This window comes from Anopheles gambiae, chromosome 3, assembly GCF_943734735.2.
Source record: "Anopheles gambiae chromosome 3, idAnoGambNW_F1_1, whole genome shotgun sequence".
In the NCBI taxonomy this organism is placed as follows: Eukaryota; Metazoa; Arthropoda; class Insecta; order Diptera; family Culicidae; genus Anopheles; species Anopheles gambiae.
This window is the reverse complement of record NC_064602.1, coordinates 57,926,655-57,950,078: the sequence shown is the minus strand read 5'-3', so window position 1 is coordinate 57,950,078 and position 23,424 is coordinate 57,926,655. Positions and strand designations below refer to the sequence as shown.

At 36.6% G+C, this 23,424-nt stretch overlaps 1 protein-coding gene across 1 annotated transcript; it reads left to right on the top strand.

The window, feature by feature from the left end:
* The first annotated feature begins 1,392 nt into the window (after window positions 1-1,392).
* LOC4577835 (uncharacterized) lies at window positions 1,393-2,751 on the top strand. The gene is made up of 2 exons (XM_001230818.3): window positions 1,393-1,765; window positions 1,831-2,751. Exons 1-2 carry the CDS (start codon window positions 1,544-1,546, stop codon window positions 2,335-2,337), a joined length of 729 nt encoding a protein of 242 aa, XP_001230819.2. The 5' UTR covers window positions 1,393-1,543; the 3' UTR covers window positions 2,338-2,751.
* The last annotated feature ends 20,673 nt before the right edge of the window (window positions 2,752-23,424 follow it).

The following is a 23,424-nucleotide window of genomic DNA, read 5'->3' as shown; positions in this document are numbered from 1 at the left end:
TATTTCAAACAATTTTGTTATTATATTTTTGCAAATAAAAAGCGAGCTTCCGAAAAGAAGGAACAGGATGCACTTATAAAAAATATTTTGTACAAAACAAGGCAATTTAACAAAAAAAAACAACATTGTAATAACCTCTCGCTGTGTATCGCAGCACAACTATTTGCATTCGCAATTTTAATGCATACATTTCTTGTTATTTTATTATTGATCCATATGATATAATTTGATAATCTGTTTCTACTTTGTCTATATCACATCAAACGGGAAATTAGAGCATTCCTCTTCTTCTTCTTCTACTTCTTCTTCTTCTTTTTCTTATGGAGGTTTATTTTTATATACGTACCGTTATGTTATCGCAATTTAAATTTACTTTCCCTAATAGAAATAATCAAAACTGAAATCCTATAAATGTTTTTCAATTTCAAAACAAAGTTGTATTAAATAATGTCTGCATTTAGCAATTAAAAAGTAAAATGTTCTCACTTTCTCTGAAACGGTATTCTTGAACAGCTCAGTTAACTCCGCTTCTTAATCTTACCAAGCATGTACACATAGTACGTTACTGGAAATCAAATTTCCATCCAACTGGAACTACATTTGGTTTTAATTCAACAATAGAAAACCACATCTTGGTCGGTAAGATACCGTAGCATGTATGTGCATGCGATGATTTATTTTCTTTCTAATTGCGAATAGTGCGCACTAGAAGCAGAGGGCAGTGGTGGTAATTGAATTAATCGACTCAACAAGCGGCAAAACCAATGCAAAATGCATCTTGCTGAGCTGGTGGAAGTCGCAAAGAACAGTATGTAGCGCAACACATATTTCACGCTCGTATGAGAGAGCTGCAGATAACATACGCCGATATAGCGTGTTTCTGCAGATTCGGCTTCACTGTCCAACCCGTCTCGTGGGGAAAACGAGGCTGCTAGCGGATGCATCCAGATGATATTGCATGATGCAGGCATTGCATGCCGGGTAGGTTGATGGTTGAATGGATGGATGGATGGACAGCCAGTTTTCTAAGGGCTCCAGATTTCGCTACAAGGGTATAGTTTTTCTTGCATAGCTGCTAGTGTTGCTGGCCACGTTCCGTTCCGATTTTTCTTCTTTTTTCCTTACCGATTTCTTTTTTGTGGAAATGCATGGAGCGGCTGGTAAGCAAATTGAGTGGAATGAAATTCCACCCTAGCTTCATGTTCGAGACTCTAACGAGTGAAAATGTGCATCGATGTGTGGTTTTAGTCAGTGATGAAAAATTTTCACTCGTACGAGTAAGAGAGATACAAGACGGGCATCTAAACTCGCTTCGTACCTCATCATATGGTACCACGGTATCGTAAGCAGAGCATTGAGGTGCATTTAAAAGCACGTACTAATCAGTGTATTCCTCAGTTGCAGCTTGGTTATCATCAGTAAAACATCCTTTCATACCAGCAGTGCTTACAGTGTAGTACCAGAATCAGTGTGCGTTAACGAGTTTCGCGTGTATAAGTGTATCTGAAAGTGCATTACGCACTTTTAAAGCTAGCAAAACAAAATGTGCAACCGAACCATCATTGCGGAGCTCCTGCTCGTTGTCGCACTGGCGACATCCGCTTTTGGTGCTACGGGAGGATGCTCGTGGCGAGCAAGCAGTAGCTGGTTTGGTGGAGAAATTTGTGTCCTGCAGAAGGTTTACGACGATTGCCAAGAGACAGCGGACTTTACCGAGTGCCTCAAGCAAAAAGCGGTGACCTCCATCTCCCGTGCCATCGATTCGGTAATATGACCTCTTTAACGTAAAATTTGATTGCGAATTTACGAACTACAAACATTATTTGACAGGATTCCATCCAACTGGTGGATGGAGTAACTCTTGTCAAGCAGAAGAACGTGTCCGCTGACGAGAACTCTGAGAGCACCATCCTCGGATTGTCCGATGCTCGATCGATGGAAGGTCTCGGTGAAACGGATAAGGCACTTGTTCAGAAGATTGACAAGTTCCTCAAGACCCACACCATCAGCTTCGATTTGTCCGAAGCGCGAGGAAGTGGTAACAAAAAGAATGGCAGCCGCTACGTCATTGCTGCCCTCCTGACCGCCATGGGTATTGCTGGACCTATTGGTCTGAAGACCCTCGGAGCCATCGCATTCAAGGCCCTGGTTATCAGTAAAGTTGCCCTCACCATCGCTAGTATCATGGCACTGAAGAAGATCTTCAAGGCCGATCATCACGAGGAAACCAGCTTCCAGGTGCACACTGGCCACGACAATCGCCGAGCCACCTACTTTGTGCGTCCGGTTCGGGCAAACGATCCCTATCGGTACTACTATGAACAACCAGCACATTAATCTAAAATGACCCGAAATCATGTGAATACTTACAACGATCGTGTTACTGTTATCAAAAAGTTACGTGTTATCAAAAGCAAGCTTAACTCCAAGACGCCAAATGATGATATTGAGTTCATATAATTTAACTACTTTAACACGCCGCTCGAAGCGGCCAATGTAATTTCATTATCAGACAGACACATCCCACACCCGGACACTCCAAATGATGCCACTATCAACAGAATATTTAAACATGTGGGAGCCACTACCATGGTTGCAACATCCTAGCATTGAACATTGAATTAGTTTAGGTTCATTGGAATATTTATTTATTTATTGAACGGAGACACAAATTCAGGTTTTTGACAAGACAAGTTTGTTTTGCAGTGTAACGTTAAGAAAGGAATTGTGCAATAAAATCTTTAAAAAGAATCTTTATTCGACAGTGTTATTTGCCAGAGTAGCTCGAATTCAATATCAATTTTCAAAAACAAATTATAGTTTTCAGTGCAATAAACATCCAGCTGAACAATGAACACAACGCTCGGTAAGTATTACATCTTTGAATGAAAACCTACATAAAATAAGAACTGTGCAGGAAAGTTATGAGTGTGCTTAACGGCAATTTATCCACTATCGCTACGGTGACAAATAAAATACTTTTTTCGTGATTTCAGTTACAAATCGGTTTATTATTGTGTGTTTTTTTAAGTTTTTCAGTTATTGATGTCTTGCAGGGTGTGCATCATGCAAAGAACAAAACTTGAAAAACTCGTTGAAAAGAAAAAAATGATAAAAATAAAGCTAAATACGTGATAAAAAAGAAACATAGGACCCAAGGTAATGATAATTGTGTGAGTCTGAATAAACAAGTTTTATTTTACTTATAAAGAACCAATATGATGTGAATCAAGCGGATGCACAGAAGCAATAAGCGTAAAGGGTACGTTTCGTGTTTCGTGTTTTAAAAATGGAATCGTTCACATTTAGAATGTTGATTATTTTCAACTGCTACACATATTCAGCGAGAGCGGTCTAACGTAGCACAGCAAGCGTCATGTAGCGTGCAGCTGGGCTTGGCTTTCCTGCTTACCATACGCATAAAACTTATGCTCAGTGTCCACCCAGTTGGGACGATTCAAATCTGATTAATGATCTCGAAAGCAGTGGACTTGTTTGACAATTAATATCTTCCGCAGCCGCCAAACAGCTATCACAGCTGCTCGATCTTCGGCTAGGCGATCTCATACATCTGGGGAGGCTGCTCGCTTGAGCAAAAACAGGTAGAATGAAATCAAAACTACAAAGACGAAGACAACAGTGACAACAGCAACAGTATTAAATAAACTCAATAAATGTGCTTTATTTGTTTCTTCAATTTTCAATCATTAATGTACCTTTTGCAACGCTGTTTCGCACGAAGCCCACTTTGGTAGTTATGGATTAAATTTAAAGGTGTGTCTAAAATTCGACAACCTGTTCTGTCTTCATAGGATCTATGAGCGGGCGCTTCGACAACGGAGTTTGACTAATGTGTAAAGCTGCAAAATAACTATCCGTGTGCCTAGTGAAGGTCACCGTAATCTTTTCTCACGCCTACCATCGATGAACAGTTTATAAGTTCGGCTTGAAAATTAAAAAAAAACTGTACAGGCGCACATACACCTACACACTAACTCATAATCCTTTCTAAACCCAGTAGCCCTTTATTGATGAATTATCGTGGTTGAAGAAATAAAAAAATCATAGCTTGGAGCGCTACCGGATCTAAGATAAAATAAAAAAATAACTTAAAAGGTACATTCATAAATCCAAACTCAGGAAAGCCGTACGATTTGACTGAAGCATAAAATAGTATATAGTGACAACGTCACTAAGTGCAGAACTGCTGTCGGACATTTTCTATTGTTTCTGTTTTATGCTCATTTGGAGATTTGAAATGTTTGGTTCCTGAAAAATTGAAATTTAATGCCAAGTTGCTCGAATCTGGCTTCTGTACAACCATGGACAAACCCAAACAACATCAAATCCTACCATTATTCATCTTCAGTAGCTTCATTCATAACGCTCGGCATGGGTTGAAATAGCCTTAGAAAGTGTGTCTGTTTTTTTTGTTTGTTCCTAGTTCTTGCCACATTAAGAGTTGAAGCAACGATACGAGTGAGATCGAGAAGAAAAGACCCCGACGCGTTGATGATTAATAAAGGTGCTAAAAGAGACAATCGAATATCATTAACAAATGAGCATCTTATCTACAAGCTCGTATACCTCTTAAGGCTTTCATCGTGCTTGGCGGGCAGTTGGGCAGTCATTCGAGGGTAATACTTACCGCTGAACCGTACCGTTGTGTTTGACAGGGAAACACTTTAAAGTTTTCGAAAAGCCTAGAGATGTGATGATGGATAGCCGTAGCACATTTGGAATTATTGAGGATCAGCACTTTTTGGAGACTGTCGACAGTCTGGGGGAGGTAAACACTCCATATTAACATTGATTCAGGTTTTTTTCAGGGTTTACACGGGGACCAAAAATCTTCCTGAGCCAGTTCTCCCACGCAATGTTTCATGAGGCTGTGTAATGTCGAGTTAGATTATCTGCTCTTATGTGGTCCATGGGTTGGAGCGCTTCTGTATGTCGAATAGAACGTATGAGCGGAATTCTTTTGTGAGCAAATATCATCAATCGCTGGATAAAGTTTCCTTCTCTATCGTTGGTTGTTTAGCGGGTTGACTTTTTGTCACCCTGTAACGATGAAGTGAACTGAATAGTGCATCTTGCTAGCAGGGATCATTTACCACCAGATGGGAGTTTACCACCACCTAATATGAATAACTTATTCGATCAATACATACAGTGCTTTAGACAAGATGTCATTGGCTTCAAAGCTACCGCCAGACATTAACGCTTGTAGCCTGCTCACAATAATCGAGCAATCGAATAGGAAAATACATGCAGGTTTTTTCGAGCCTGGTGAATGCTGTAGAGTGCTTGAATGCATAAGAACTATAACAACTAACGATAAACATGGCCAGATAAGATCTTTAACAAAATTGATTGTAGCACACACAGAAGTCTCCATCAGGCTTCGTTGGTGTGCCAGCCACCGTTCGTAGGAAGATCGTTCGCCGATCGGTAATCTGACAGGCAGAAAGATGTGCATTTATAATTCTCCATTTGTGTCTAGCGATTTTGAAAACAAATGCAATCTTCCGGAAGCAAAAACATTGAAACTGGTTCCATTTGAAGGCAGTGGTTTTCCTGCATTTTACTTTATACCGACCTTCTGGATTTTTTTTGAAAGGGCTAAATTCGAAACTTCGGATTAAATACTGTTTATTTGTGGGGTTATTCATGGCCGCATGCGGCAGCCCTTTGTGCAATTTATGACTGGCAATATTTCCCAAAAGCCAGTTTCCTAGTACAGTCGTCAACTGGCACTACTTAACAACATGTCCGTCATGGGTTCAAGCCCCATGCTCCCCAAAAGTGTATGGCTGACTTTTTTACTATGTATAATCAACAAGTCACTGACAGCCATGCACTTTAGTAGCACAGGGAGGCCAACAGCAGTTGTGTCAAAGAAGAAGAAGAAAGTTTGCCGAAATGTAAAGTTTATTACATTTTCTGTGCCTCCCTAATATGACCATTATTGCTTTAAATTTTGTGCTGTTCAGTTATTCATCACTTAACGAGCTGTTAAATAGGATATCAGTGCAACTGCAACAATTTTATACCAATTTAGCAAAACATATTAACGCATATCATAGACATGCAGTGATTGAATTGGAACCATTTCTGGTAGCGTCTTCACTTAAACGGGTATTCTATGTTTTCGCTTTAAGATGCATTGTGACACATTTTCTCTGCCTTAATTCCGGCTTATTGAGGTAAAGGTAAACATACCTGCTAAACGGTAACTCGTAACATATACAGCTCTTTCATTCCTGTACCGTTGTCGTTTTTACCTGTGCCATTCACCGTTCTCTTTGTTTATCCTTCCTTTGCGTTTTAACGCTCAGACGCACACAATCACACACATGCACATGAGCTCGCACCCCCTCTCTAACAGCTGGCAGTGCGATGTGTCACAGTCGTCTGGCATATTATTTCAAGGGTTGAAGTTAAAGCAAAAAGAAACACAGAGTTGAAAGGCATTAAATATTCACTCTCTTACCAAATTGCTAAATACCCGCCCCGAACGCATCCGTTTCCGGTCTATCAAAAAATCCCAGGGACTAGAGGAACACGTGAGGATTCTTCCACCGCACATCAGCAGCATCTTCACCTTTATCACCAGTTGGTTGGGGATGATTCCCAAAAATCTCATTCAGATGCATCTTGCTGAAAAACTGTCAAAACGTATGTGGGGAACAGTATGAATATATGATGAATTTAAATACGTTGCCCGAGAGACATTTTCAATGGCAATATTTTTGCCTTTTTTCTTCTCTGTCACCAAAGCTGCCAAAAAAATGATCACCCTCATGACAGCGGTGTTTAGTCGTCGTTTCTATATCATTCCATAATCACAGACTGGAGGTTTTCGTCGTTATCATTACCCAATGCCGAAATGTGTGATAGTCATTAAAAATGAATCCAAAATAAAAAATACAATGACTCTCGTATGCAGTCTGCGTAATGTTCCCAAAAATGCCTCTTTTAAAAAGTGCTTATACGATGAGGAAAGATACTGAATGCATTCATTTTAATGTTTGACACCAGCCTTGTATTTAACTGGTGTGTTTGTGTGTGTTACTGTATTTTTGTATATCATTTTGTTTAAAATGTAAACGTTACTATCGGGTTATGAAATATGTGGTCTCTTTATATTTTCAACAATCAACGAAAAGAAAAATGAGATCGTGTAATTTAGTCTGAAATGAGAAACCTTTGCATTATTCTCAAAACAGCTACAATCCGAAAATACAGAACATACAAATAACTTCACATTTCTCTTAGTAAAGAATAATTAATAGAACTTAGCATTGCAATGTACTGAATACAATGGAAAAATAACGTTAAGCAAATATTTGATGAACAGCTGAAAAAGGACTGAAAGGTGTTTATTTTGTTTTTTTGAATGATCCTTTTTGAAAATATTGAAATTATTTCCCATTCCTAATAATATAATTATGATTCATCTATCTTTTATTAAAAATATTTTTACGAAATTATAAAATGTAGCTCGTTTTGGCAGTCTTAAACTCCAAATTTTGATTAAAAAACCACCCTTGTTTTAATTTTTAACTCCGACTGATTTCTTATGTAGCGCAACCTTTATCGTTCTTCAGATTTCATACTGTTTCGTTGATTTTGAATAGCTCCCATTCGCATTATGCATTCTTCATTTGATATATGCAGGACATGGTAGTGCAAATCGTTTCGATAATCGTTGTGAGCTGTCGGTGTCCAACTCCCGTGCAGAGATAGAGAGAGAGAAGACAGAATTCCTACACAGGATGGTATAAGCATTACTGAAACAATTCACCGAACCTGAGAGTCCCGTGAGTGTTTCATACTGAGCGGCAACTGAAACGGTGGGCGATTTATTTTTCGAATATGAATATATGAATCTTGTACTTATTAATTTACGCCATTCATCAACGACGGCTAGTTCCATGCATTTAATTTGTCATAAATGCGGTTTCAAGAAGTCAGCAGACATGCTGCGTTGCAAACGTATCTCCAAGATGCTTCGTGCATCACTTCGAAGTCCTGGAATAAAATCTCATCGCATGCAATAGATCTGCATGCATACGTTTGTTAAAGTAGCGTGAATCGAAGACCACATTATGATAGCGTGTTGTGAGGTGCTGGAATTGATTGATTATTTTGAGTTAAACTCAGATTTCCTCTACAATGGACATTAATTTCAATGGAATAAATATCCATTGTGTGTTGTATGTGACTTTGTTAGCCCAATCATACAAATGTATGTACCATGTACGACTGCGTACCGTGGGCGGTCCCTTGTTACAGTCGTCAACTCGCACGACTTATCAACATGCCCGTCGGGGGTTCAAACTTCATATGAACCTTCTTCCCGTAGCAAAGGCTGACATCCCGGATAATAAGTCAGAAGCTCGTTACGACAATTAGATGAAATTCGACAAAGTATTTACCATAATTGAGCTAAACAATGTTAATATAATACCGAACACAGTCGATAATTTCGTTAAATAATATGATAACAACGTATATAATTACAAGCAATGTTCATAAACAATTTTGAATTTTGATCTAAATAATATTACCGAACGAATGTATGAAATGTATTTCAATTAAAATTCAATTTTTATAGTTGATAAATACATGTTTTTTTGTTTGTTAAATTTTGATTCTCTGTATGAATATATGACCGAAGCTGTAATAACGTTAATCTAAAAAAAATGGATTATAGCTGCTCATCTTTGCCTTTTTTATTCCGGGGGAACGGTTCGTAAAGGCAGTATTGCTTTCTCATCTTAGCCTTATTGCTTTTAAATGAATATGTTATAAACTTAATTGATATACTTTTGTATGTATTGTGCAAATAACTTTTGTTTAAAAAATATACACAAAATGGATTTTTTTTGTATTTTTCTCGAATGTTTGTCATAAACAAAAAAAACATTATTTTCATTTTTTTAAAATTGGCAAAGTTCTTTCACTCTTCTTCGTCTTCTTCTTTGGCACAACAACCGTTGTCGATCAAGATCTGCCTCCTGTACCGCTAGTGAGCTTGGCTTTTAGTGACTTATTGATTAGGGGAAGTCGGGGTTGGTTCGACACTGCGAGTAAGTTCGACACCTTGCCGTTTTTGTATTTATAGAACTTTTTGAAGACAAAAAACTTATACATATTATTTATGTCAACTGTTTCGAATATTTGAGTCACATTTCACTGATCAGAAAACTGTCAATTGTCAAAAAACAACAAAATAAACACATGGTGGTTCTGATTGACAGCCGATGTAAGTTTTTACTTCTGGGACTTAAGGAATTGTGGCGTTATTTCAACAAAATTATAGTTTCCATGTTAATAGTATTGTTATATAAATACTATTGATTAGTTCTGTATCACAAGGCGTAATTTTTACATTAATCTATATAATATAAAATGTCACTAAAACTTGTGCGGCCAATGGGGGTAAATTCGACACCCCACTTGGTAGTAGTGTAATGCTTATTTGTAGCATGTTAACTTTGTTTATATCGTCCTGTATTTTATAAAGATGTCCCTTAACGATGTACGACAAACGTAATAATCAAGCTGAACAAACACGCAATTAAAAATACCGTAGAAGCTTTAAAATTCAAGATGTCAACAAACCTAGGAAGTTATAATTATGGAATTTAGCTATTATTCTCTCACAGAACGTTTGCCAAACTCGGACTCAAAACATGTACTTTGTATATGGTTTAGGCTTATGAAAATTAATATTGTTATGGCTTTGACCGTATTTTAGGCTTACTTTAGGACGGGTAGGCTTAACTGAAGAAAAAAATAGTCGCTGGTTTGGAATCACATTGACCGATGTTCACCTTTTGGTTTTCGAGTTGGCAGAGAAAAATAAAACTGAACCCCCTTCGATTTTATAGAAAAAGAAAAAGATTACTGGAAGATGACCAGGTTATTTTTTTAAAGGAATCTTAACCAATTATTCCGTAAACCAGATGCTATCGCCGCAGCTTCTACTATATGGAGTCTGGTCCGATGCTATTTGAAATGAAATTTTTGTTCTTGCTTGTATCTTCATTTTTTCGTATATTTCAATACTGTTTTGTGTTAATTTTTCGTAAAATTGGTACGAAATATTTTGTTGAACTTAATGAAAACTACAGGCCATCAGAGTTTGTTATTTTAAAAGATAAAACCAAAGTGTCGAAATCACCCCCAAGGTGTCGATTTTACCCCATCATGGTGTCGAACTTACCCGCACTGCAGTCGTGACGCAACAAAAAACACACTTTTTTATTTTTATCAAAATGTTATCAAAATCAATCCAGGAACCGTAGTTTCTCGTAAGATGGTACATAATACACCAAAAAAGCTTTTTCGATGTCTACTAGTAAGTTTACATTGGCAAAAGAATTGCAATCAGAGGAAAACCTTAAGGTGTCGAAACTACCCCCAGTTCCCCTACCCATAGCAGGATTGTCAGTCATATGTATGACTATACCGCGAAACTGATCTTGTCCTTGGGGTTTCTTTTGGATTTTGAATTTTTAATCAATTTTAGTTGCAATAAACTATTCTGCAAAATAACCGATATGTTCGGGGAACGAATCAAGGTGCAATGCAATCATCATTGATGTATTATTTTAACTGGGCAAATCAGAATTCCTATCGATGTTAATTGTTAAATACGCTTGTTACAGATATACAATTATTTTTTGTGACATTGCATCTTCTTTACTTCTATTTGTCGTAACGTGCTACGCGGACATGCCAACTTGTACAGGCTTCCGAGACTTATTCATTACCATGCAGCCGGTTAGTCGGTTCTTGCACATCGGAGAGACGGCCTCTATTCTAGGATTGAACCCACGACGGGCATATTGTTAAATCGTACGAGTTGACGATCGTACCATGGGACCGTCCCAATCATATACATCTTTTGATAAGTCACTTTTTACGATATCGTGTATCTCAAACTGGCGGCCCGCGGGCCGCATGCGGTCGATTTTGAATCCGCCTTCGAGAATATATTCAGATTTTTTTTTAACTTTGCAAACCAAACAATCTATTATTATAATTGTATTAATGTATTAAGTTTTTAATAAGAAAAACAATCATTTTATCATTTTTTTTACGGTTGTTATGCCAAGGAAGAAGAAGAACATTTATGTACCCATAACATCTAACAAACTTAAACCCTTAAGAAATGGAAACTTATTCTTATTAGATTTCGATTCAATCACACATTTTACCAAATTTTTTTAATAACCACGCATTGCACATTGTATATGGAAAACATACTTGCGTCAACTAGAAACGAAATAGGAATGAAAATATATACCATTATGCTTCAAATTACGGACAGCTTCACATTCGGGACATTCGGCTTGTTTTTATTGAATATCTTCATACCCAGTCTTTGGCCATACAGTTTTTTAATTCTACATGACGTACTCGAAGAAATTAAAATTGTGTCTAACCAATTTTGTGTGTAACCAAAGAATTGTTGTGTATTCTTTGAATTTTGCTAAAAAAAACCTGCGCCAATGTTATTTATTGGATAATTCCCATTAATCGCGCCCATGTGCTTTGAAATACATTGGAATCCATTGTAGAAGGAGTTATCAACGTGAAACAACAGTGTTTTATCATAATGTGCTCTGAATTTCATTAAATCATATGTTTAATTCTGTCCGGAATTCAAAGCAAGATTTTATATCAAAAACGCCTTACGTGTACGTAATTCGAAACAGCACGGTACACCCACTTGGAAACTTTGCAACAACTAGTGATAAATTGTCGGAATCACATCCACGGCTCAAACCCATTTCCGATCATCCCTGCTCCGATTCCAGCCAAATCGAAACTACAGTTCCGCTCGGTGATATCCAGAGCCATTCGGAACTATTGGAGTCGAGGCTTTAGTCGGGTCCGGATTGCTCTGTACGGCTCTGCCCGACTCCGACCTTAAAATGTTACATCTTTGATGCCGAATGGAGCCAGCAATTGGCAGATCATGCGTTGATGTAAAATTAGTATTGAAATGCAAGAAACATTCGTCAATATATTATACTCTTGTGCATAATGTCGTAGTAAGCAAGTAAGGTAGTATTAAATATATAAGCATACTCACTGAAAGTGTTTGTAGCCACGTTGAAATTATTTTAATCACACGTTCGACAAGACGAATTGATGTATTGTACAACCTCCTCAAAAATCAAAACAAAGATAAAATAATTACATTTAAGATAACATGATTTAGATTAAGTATTAAAATAATCGAAATGTAAAAGCTTCATAATAGGTTATCTTACACAACCCATATCTTTGTTCGCTAATTTTTCCTCTTCCATCAGAAACAAGTGCCAAAAAAAATATTGGTCTATCTTTTTGAGTTCACACACCACGAATCTTTATCGGATATAAATTTCGTAATTAAACCAAATTAATCAAAACAATACAAGTTTTTTTTTATTCAGGAGTAAAAAACAACACAAGTTTCAGTTATGCACCGTTAGACCACTTGATCCTTGAGAGTAATCGTGAGCTAATGTTCAAACACGATTAAATGCGATTTTTCTCTCGGCCTATCGAAAGATTGCAAGCCATCATATACCATGTGAAACATCCAGTGATGGATAACTTGGTTTACTTGAAAAAGATTCGAAGAAGGTTGCTAGACTTCCACTTCCTGAGTTAAAAGTGTGTTCGACAGATATTTTCTAGCAAAATATGCACTGTAAAAAGGTCATATTTTGATAATAAGGATAGTAGAAATTGTATGTTACTTTAGAACTACAATACATACTTGGGGCATACTTTTTATTCTCAAAATCTTTAGTAAACTGCTACAAAATGTAGGAAGATTTCTATAGCTTTTGAAGCATGTACACGAGCATGAGGAACTTTTGAACAAGGTAAGTTAAGTATACATTTCACTCTGCGTCCACTGGTACGTGTTATAAGGTATGATATTTCGCTTATGTAGAGCGAAGATCAGTACAGTTTTTGTAACGTTGCACCGCGAAATAAATTGCATGATTTTCTTGATTTCAACCAATCTCAACTGCATTAGCGGTATATAATTGAGTTGCAGCTCCTTTTTACCTTAACATAGTTTTTTTTAACATCGCTGAGAGTGAATGAAGAGATAAACTTAAAGATTAGCATGCTTTTTACGTTCTTGTTCCAATGGTCAGTATAGGCGCCTCTGATGCACCGCCAAAGTTTAAAAAGATGGAATGAAAAAGGGAATACAAAAAAACTATCTTCGACACAAATTGGTTGCTCAAGAAGATGATCAACTAAAGGATGAAGGTGATATGAATCAAGTTTCTTCCATATCCATCATCATGAGAGCGTGACCACCCGTTATGCTCACGTGTTGCAACAAATGTTACTTTGTAGCTACTGAATTGGAGTGACAAACTGGAACTTAAAATCGATGATCTGCTCATGAAAGTTAACTTGATCAGAATCAAAAGTGTGTCAAATGCGTTATTATAAGAACGAAGACTGCTTTTATAACTTAAGCTAAAATTGTTATACGTCAAGCTTACAATTTGTAAGAACATTTAAATTTATTATATTTTTACTGGCGAATGCAAAAAAGTACGCGTGTGAAATTCAAATGGTATGGACATAATTTAATTTGCTCATGCCACGTGTTTGTTAAGAAAGTTGTCACACGCGATCATGACCCTGTTTTCATCTTTTTCGACCCTCATTTACATACTCAATTTTTACCATCCAGGCCATTGGTCAATTTTTTTAAATAATGTGACATTGGTAATGCTCTAACAACAGGGAAAAAAACATCCCATATGTTGGAAGGGACAAATTGTATTATGAAATATACTCCCTTCTCATCTATTTTACGCCTTTTTGATTACTACCTGCTCGTACAGCCGCTCCAATGCATGAATGTCTTGAAAACCATATGATATATGATTTGAGCAAAGATGTAGAACTTGTTTATAATAAAATCCGATTGTTTTTATTGCACTTAAACAAGATATTCTTAGCTAAAAAAAGCTAATAAAACAATACCTAAAGTTAAAATAGCTATAAAGCTAAAAAAACAATATCCATCAATGTGTTTTTTTTCACTTCTATTTACTGTCGTATGTGTATGCATATGAGACGTGTATGGTGTTTAGTTATCGGTCACGGTCAAAATTAGAGCATATAAGAACGCATGTATATGACCTCGTTCAATGCTAGCATAAGAAGTAACCTTTTAAAAAAGGAATTATCATTTACTTATCACAAATGAGCACCCTTTTAGGGCTAGTTGAGTATGTCGCTCATGGTAAGTTTTATGTAAATGTTATGTTATGAACGCACGACATTAAAAGGTTCAAAACCAAATTAGCATGCTTCTAGTAATATGGGTCATAGGTTGCATAACTAATGTTGATCAACAATACAATGGTGGAATACGCATTACTGCTAGCTTTCATTAATACGTATCCTTTTATTCTATTGACATTGAAAGCAACTTCATACACACCTCAAACTAATGCTTCCATCCTGCTTTGATTCTAACAATATCTCCAGTACGAAACATGCGTTGGCCAGCATGACTGCGAGACCTTTCGAGACTTAATTGATTACCAGGTAGCTTCAACTCATGACGGGTATGTTATTCAGTCGTTCGATTTGACGACTGTACCACGGGACCGCCCTATAGCAATAATAGTTTACTATTTCAAATAATCTTAAGAAATGAATGTATGAAATAATCTTTAGAAATAATTGAGCCTTGCACTGTTTTAAGTAGCTATTAAATATCTAACATCATAACAATGAAATTTAACTATTTAAAAGTTGAGCATAACATAAATCTTCCTATTAAGATTCAAAACACATCACATACGGGTTCCATGGCAACAAAAAAGTCAACTGAATGCAAATTGTATTTTCATCTTCGAATTGAAAAATGATTGAAATTTATGTATGTTCCTGCACTACTAATTCCCTTGAATCACGAAAGAGCATTTCGTTTCGTGTCAAATTATGTTAAATGCTCTTTAACGACCGTCGAGTGCACTTTTTTACCGAAAGTAACAACAAAAACAACGATTGAAATAATACGGCTTGGAAGCAAAAACCCAAAGTAAACAAAAGAGAAGCATAAAAAAACCATACCTGACTATGATCGTCTCAAAGTTGGCTAGCTCTACGATATTTAGCGTCGCCCAAATCAACCGTTTAAATCAATAAGGATGAGCTTTTTCAGGTGGCTTCCGGCAATCCTCAGTATCTACGTTTGGTTTCATGATTTGCAGTCGTACGTTCTCAGTTTGTTTACTAGCATTTAGCTAACTATCGTTCGAGCGTTGAAAATCCAGATGCGACCTACGCTTAAATCGCATTTGTATGATATCTGATCACCAACAAATTGAACTACCCAAAACCACTCAAAGACCGTTAGTTAACAAATCAGACAAACAAAAACAAATAATCTTATTTTAGGAAATACTGTCAAGCTTGCAAAGCATAACTATTGTACTAAGCATAATAATATTTCAACTAACAGTTTTTCTTATTCTTATGTTGATAGAAAACGGAAAGCATCAAAATAATCGATACAAATTTGATTGACAATATCTACAAACCTAACTAAACTATTCATAAGACCAGTTTATCTGCTTCATATCCTCATGGCTATTGTTTCACGGATTTTCTTGTAGTTTCTCTATTTTATTCATGTATTTATTCATATTTAGTAAACTATACAGGTTTTACATGCAGTTGGCACGCTCTTGTATCTTGTCAAAACCTTAGTTCGTCGATATGTGTTGACTGGAGCGCATGTGGCTACCTATCATTCTATTGCTCATCTGTTCAGGAAACTATATATTTTTCTTAACACAGTTACAATTAACGATTATCTGCTCTTTGATAAACTTCGATTTGATGAGTACAAGATTTTTCGGTAAAATGTTATAAATTATTGAAAGAAAAATGGTAAATATTTATTATTATTTATTTATTACCAAATATATTGCTATGCTTAATATTTAATTAGTTTTTTCTGCGAAGCATAGCAATATATGCAAAATATCAACCAAATTGTGAACCAAAAAATGGCATTTTAAAACGAAACGATAATCCAAACCAAACGGGAAAAGCCATCAGGAACTATGTTTTCGGAGAATTCAACTGTTGCTTTGTATATTATATCAATAATAGATTTTTGAATAAATGCTGCTCGTAAATATGATATTTTTAATCTTATCCAAAAACCAATACACCAAATTATATCTTGTGTATTTTATTCGTGGAACCCGAATCTAATAGTGCAACATACAAAACTGATTCTTCTTCTTCTTTTTCTTCTTCTTCTATTGGCTCAACAACCGATGTCGGTCAAGGCCTGCCTGTACCCACTAGTGGCCTTGGCTTTCAGTGACTAATTGATTCCCCCCCATAGCAGGATAGTCAGTCCTACGTATGGCGGCGCGGTCTATTTGGGGATTGAACCCATGACGGGCATGTTGTTAAGTCGTACGAGTTGACGACTGTACTACGAAACCGGCTACTACAAAACTGATTAATCATTTCCAAATCGCCGTGTTCATCGATGTAGAAGTTCATAGCAATCGTAAATCGTTAAATTGAACATTTGTTTTGCTACTCATGCTTTAACATCGGTATTTATTTTCTCCCCATTAACACATTCGTTCTAATCTATTTTCCCTTTACGCTCTTTGAAAAAAAACAGAACCAGAATTTAAACGATAAATTCAAACCCCCTGTATACAATAATTTGCATACAGCATGTTCTGGGTGCCGCGGTTGTTTTTTTTTCTCTGTACGATGTTCCTTCAATTTTTTTTTTCACTATGAGCGTTTTTTTGTGTTCGTACACTCTAGGTATCCCGCGACACATACATATTTTTTCTTGGTTTCGTTAACAATGGTATTTACATCATCCGTACTGGTGGCTAAGGAACATACTTGGCGCTACATATCCAGGTTTGCATACACTGCTTAATTTCATCCCCACTCTCTCACCACGTACGCCCTAATCACAGTGTAACAATATTTTAAGGACACCCGCGAGTCCTCACATTGATGAACGGTTGCGTATTAGTTGTGACGCATGCTGTTCGTAGGTTTTGAATACCAGCACGGTCTTCAGATTCCTTTCTGGTATGTTTTCCCTGCATACAGTGGTTTTGTTTTCTCTACATTAGCACCAGAAAAGAAATCGATACCAATATTTTAGGCACCCACACGGTTGAGCAGGTCTGGGAAAGGTTTTTGTTTTGCTACGTCATACTCATACGATTATTTTGTCGTGCTACAAAAGAAGTACTTTTGATGTCATATTAAATGCAAAGCAGATAAATACAATAACTTACCAAAAAAGAGACATTTTTCAACGAATTGACTAATTAAAACTATGCACAAAAGGCATGCATTAAAATATTATTGAAATATTAGTTTAATATAAATATTTTCCTATACATTTTCATGCATGTAAGATTACTAAACTTATGTTGTTTTTGTAATACACACCGCAGTATCCATAGAACATACGGTATCACATGGTTTGTTGAATGAAAAAAATTATCATGCACGTATGAAGCAGAATTTTAAGATTACATGCTTAAACCATCAAATGAAAACGGTGCAACGTGACTCATAAGTTTTTTTATGACAAATTACTTCACTTCAAAAGCTAGCATAAAATCAAATTACTAACAGACGTGCATACTAAAATATTGCTCGTGAAAATACGAACACGTTCATAGCTCAGACATCAACCATCAATCCTGCGCTTCTAATTGGATACTGCTGCCCTCTATCTATTTTTCTGGGAACTATGAAAAGACAAAGGATAAAAAGCAACAAAGGATGGCTACGAATATTATTGATAGTAAGGTAAAACACAAATTTTTTTTATCAACGTGACCTGAAAATAAATGAATTGTTAATAACTAGCTCGTATTGCTTGTAATTCTGATGCAGATTACAAATTCAAACATTCTTATAAGATTATACAATACTTCTCAATATTCCACTGTAATTAAAAAATGTTTATCAGAAAATGGGATCATACCTGCGTATTTTTTGTACAAATGTTATAAACGTATAAGAACTTAGCGAATTAAGCAAGGCTCAGTTTTATTGACACAAAACTCAAATTATTTGTTGCTGAACCGGCAACAATAATTCAAGTTATGTGTCATTTTCGAAGCGATGCATTTCAATAAATGTTTCCTAATACATTTTACTGTAATATTCATTTCATCTCCACTTTTCTTTTCATCAGTTTCCTTCATCGACATATTTATGGTAGATTATTTCACACATTTAATTTGTGTAGCATACATCTGCATTTGCTTATTCAGATTGTATGCATATTTAAATCACGAAAGAGTAGCATGAACCATTATTTCCCAGGACGCAAAGATGCATAAAAAATTATAGACAAATAATCTCAACGCCACCGTTCTTTTTTTTGTGCAACTCGACTAAACCCGAAACCAAATGATGTGCTGCAAGATAATATGAGCCATGGAAGATGAGATGAAAATCTTCCGCAACGTTGGTTTTACCTCGGCAAACATAAGTAAAAATGTAACTGATTAAATTATACCTAGTATGCAAAGCCGAGCGAAAAAACTCGGATGCGGTCGAATGCATTCTGCAAAATATTTCGTCCACTTATCTTGTTCTAAATATGATGCTAACCATGGTGAGGATGAAAATTATCTTTTGGTACATTACAATGATTGTTGCTTTTTGCCGTTGAGATTCATCTCTTAAAATCACAAAAACATAATTATGAAACCACAACGTTAAAGTTAAACGTTTGTGTTGACTAACATATTTTGCATATCGGTTTTTTTAATCATTCTAACGCCAATCTGAAACGCTCAGAAACAATGAAAAATAAAAGCTGTAAAACAGACACAGTCTTCGAGCTGTATTGCCTTTGCCTACATGTTTTACTATTAAATAATTTCTTTCATGGGTCGTACAAAGCACAATAGTGCATGTATGAAACTATCGTACACAAATTTTTACAAACGGCTGGTCCAAATATCTCTCAACATTAAAAATGGGGTGGAGTTTGTATGCATAGCTAAATCGTTTGCTCAAGCCATGATCGCACAAAATCGCTTGTGAACGGTATGAAAATGGAACAATCGTATGTGAGGGTTTAAAATGCACATAGGGTGCAGTGATTGAAGGACTAACTAAGAAAAACACCCACTTTTGTAGGTACCCTTACTGTTTGTTATAAACGTCAGGGACTATGTGTGAATGTGGGACGTGGGATGTGGCCATATTTAAAACACCATGGCAATGGTCACCGTGAATCTCGTGGCACAGTCGTCAAGTCGTACTATCAAAATGTCCGTCTTTCGTTCCAATCTTTAAAGAAACAGCCCTCTATAAGCAGGATTAACTATGGCTGCAAGGTCAGATAGGAAGAGGAAAATAATTTTCGTGACATTTTTTAATGTTGAAAAATTATGGAATCATAAACTACAAACCATGCTTTGCTTGCACTAATTACTAATTACTAATTTGGCTTTGATTTTGCGATCTAAACCGACGTTTAATTTATGTTTTTTAATTATTCGCCAGTTCATTTTCTGCAGTCACTACTGTGTCGGTATAAAGCAGTACAAGTGCACTTCGTGCAGATAAAAAAAAAAAAAACGATAGGGGTATATGTTGGCTTTCTTGTGACTATGAATGGAATTTGAAGACCGTTAATATTTTAAATTTATCCATTAGATATCGAGGGTTCGGTTGGTGCGTTAAAAATCTTACGCTTGAAGCATTCATACAGTTCGAACACCTAATTTACATATGTTAGCTACGCTAACCACGGATGCAGCATGGTAAACGTTGACTCGTGAGTGATCTCGTAACGAGGGAAAAATACAGCCGTGTCAAAGGGTATCACAAAAATACGACAAACGCATACAACAAGGCCGTATAGATCGTTTATAATAGCAGTTGGTAACTCTACAATCAGCTGGTTGGATTGAGCAAATCTTTTTTATTCTCTTATGTAGTTCATTCACATACGTATGTACCATCGCTTATTCATAAGCTACAAAACAATTTATTATAATACATGTATGGCCAAACAGCTGATTTTTGACTGAGGTTAATAATGTTTGAGAAAATCCTAAGATTTGATTTGAAAAACATTAAATGTAAATATCACATTTTTAAGTCATTAAGTTAGCAGAGCTACTGTGAAACAAAAGTATGTCATAAACACTCTCTATAAATCATCATTGAGTATGGATAGGATTGGGAAACAAATTATCCTAACACATAAAACATAACATTAGCCAAACTATTTTCAAATAATGAATAAATGTAACAAAATATTTACGAAACATACCTAATCGAGTCTTTAAAAAATAGATGTTTAAAAAAGGATTTTAGATTTTAAAATTTGTTCAGGGAATTCATTTGTAAACTTTTTTGCCAAAGTTAAAGAGAGTTATACTTATAATGATAAATATCGTTTTTCTTAAAATTGTTTTGGGTCTGAAAACAATTTTAATATTCAATCAGCATAGAATTTATACCTTCACACGTAAATTCATAATTGTATGTATCTTCCAGCTCTTATTCAATGGTATGGAAATACCGTTTCCTGTGTGATGATTGAAGGATTATTTCTAGCAACCATGAACATATGCCATTATAACAAGCCACTGCTACAGTCGACGGGTTATGTGTGAAAATCGAAAAAGAAATAAACTATCCTGCCCTTTGCATTATTCCCGTGTTCTATGAATCTTGCATAATTTATTCACATCCTGTCGATTTGTCATCTCATTTTGCATTTGCGGGTGCATAATTTTGCAATTAATGCAAGTTAATCCTCTCACCAATCAACCGACAATTTCGAATAGGATGAATATTCGCTTAGCAACACTGCATGCATGCTAACTTGGGGGAATGTTGCAACGCTTCAACTTTGCCAAAATATTGACGTTCATTGCATCCAGTGTTGTATTGTTGCAAACGAAAGCAAATGGGATCGATGACACGAATAGAAAACAGCAACAGATTTGCGGTGTTTCAAAAGCCATAGTGTGTGTTAAAGAGCAAACCGAAGGGCAACCCGTTTTACACTCACATGCTCTTGCAATTGCACTCTCCGCCGGAGGGGAAACCAGCTTATGACGAACCAATTTTTTGCATACTACGGTCCCTCTGTGCAAGGATGCAGTTTTGCATGGTGATATCGGTGATTCCTTTCTTCTATTGTCTCCTATTGTTGGGCGGTGAATGTAATACGGTTAATGGTGTTTTAGTGTTCTTCACTCTCCATCGCAGAGTGTGCAACAGCATATAAACGCTTGACTCATCTCAGTGTATTGCATCGCTTCAGGCAATAATGAAGGGTGGATGAAATGGATGCATTTGCCAATTGGCTAGGGGTTGCATTCAACCCACAATTTGCACTAGAGGGGATTGACTGCAAAAAGTGCAACTTTTTGCAAAGTGAATCATAACCCGCCTGTCGGTGTAGATGTGAGGGTTTGGATTTGTACCACAAATTACCATTCTCTAGTCTTCTCATTCGTCAGTGCAGTGGTTTTTGGTTTTCGATACATTGAATTCAACCTCCAGCGCAAATTTAGGAGGGACTGTTTTGATTGGCGGCTTTGTGTGCATAGCATGCGTTACTGTTGCAGAGTGTAAAACGCGCGTGGGTTTAGATAAAACACGAAAGGAGGGTCCTAACGCTTTTTGCATCGTGCATAATGCTTCTGTGTACCATTTTCGAGTGATGGTGCCATTGTTTGTTCAAAAGATTAAGCCACTTTGTGTTGCATTCAACTATAGCTTGGGATTCTCAACAACAATTAAGAAAATCAATTCATTTTACTGCAATCAAATCCTGTCATCACTGTGAAAAGAGTAATTAGTATCTTGTAAAGGTGTGCATTTTACATCTTCTTCTTCTATTTGGCGTAACGTCCTACGCGGACATGTCGGCATGTTCAGGGCTTCCGAGACTTAATTTATTACCACACAGCCGGATAGTTAATTTTGTTCCGGGGGACGGTCTATTTGGGGCTTGAACCCATGGCGGGGTTGTTATTGAGTCGTTCTAGTTGACGACTGTACCACGGGAGTGCCGCATTTTACATACAAAGGTCATAATCATGAACATTTCATCTCTCTTTTGTAATTTTATGTAAGTTTTATATCTGTTTTAAACAGTTTATGAGATATGTATCTGTAAGTAATTACATCTTTCGGCATGTATTCGTAGATTTCAGAAGAAATTAACAATAATACCTTTTAATACCTTGAGTACCGGCCTGCAACATATGAGACTTGAGGACTTCTACTAGAACTTCTTATTCTATTTGGCGTAACGTCCTACGTGAACATGCCGGCCTATACAGGCTTTCGAGACTTAATTCATTACCACGCAGCCGGTTAGTCAATCCTTGCTACGGGGGGACGGTCCATTTTTGGATTGAACACATGACGTGCATGTTATTCAGTCGTTCGAGTTGACAACTGTACCACGGGACCGCCTGTACTAAAACTACAGTCCTTGGATAGGCGTAAGCCAAATTCAATAGAGGTGAAATCAATGCAGCCGAGCTTCTAATAAAGATCCCCGTAACTTTTTAACCGAGCACGAACTCACAGAGGAGCTCATGATCCTTTTTTTTTAGCAGTTTTGGCTTTAATTAAGTTTTGTAGTTTTTTTTTCGATTTCAATGTCATCATTGGTACGTTTAAATTTTTATTCCTGTGTTCTAATTTATAGTTATTACGATTATCTAAAGTGTTATTTTGAAATTATTCTGAAACACCTGCGTGTGTGTGCTGGACAGTTGATTAAATTCATAAACAAATAAAAATGTTACTCACTGAAACTTCTGGAAAACTACAGAATATCATCAAAGAAAGGTAAAACATTTTCTCCAACTCAACCTATCATACTGGAACACCTCCATCTTAAACTGAATACGGCAAACAAAAACACCTAAAACAAAACATGGCGACCATTCTTTCGTTAAAATATACCACGGTAATAAATCTTGCTTAACTGAGCTCAGTTGCCTAATTCTTAGCACACATGCCGCGCCGTGTTATCTCCACGGCACGGGACGTGAGTTGTGTCGGCTTCATAGCACCGCACTCGGGACGTTGCCGCTTTCGTTGCAAAATCTTACGAAGCTATCATCTTCATTGTTCTATAATCACCCATCTCTTTTCATTAAAATTATATGTACACACATACAGCTGCCACGTGTACGTCCCACGGCATGGTCACGAGTGGGACAGATCTCCGGGCGGACAACACTTGGGCCGCGTTGGATTTCCTTATGAGTCGTACAGCCCCGGACTACTCGGCTGTAACGTTCGTGAAACGAAAGAAGAATAATGCAAGACCCCTTAGGAATAATTTTCCTTCACGAC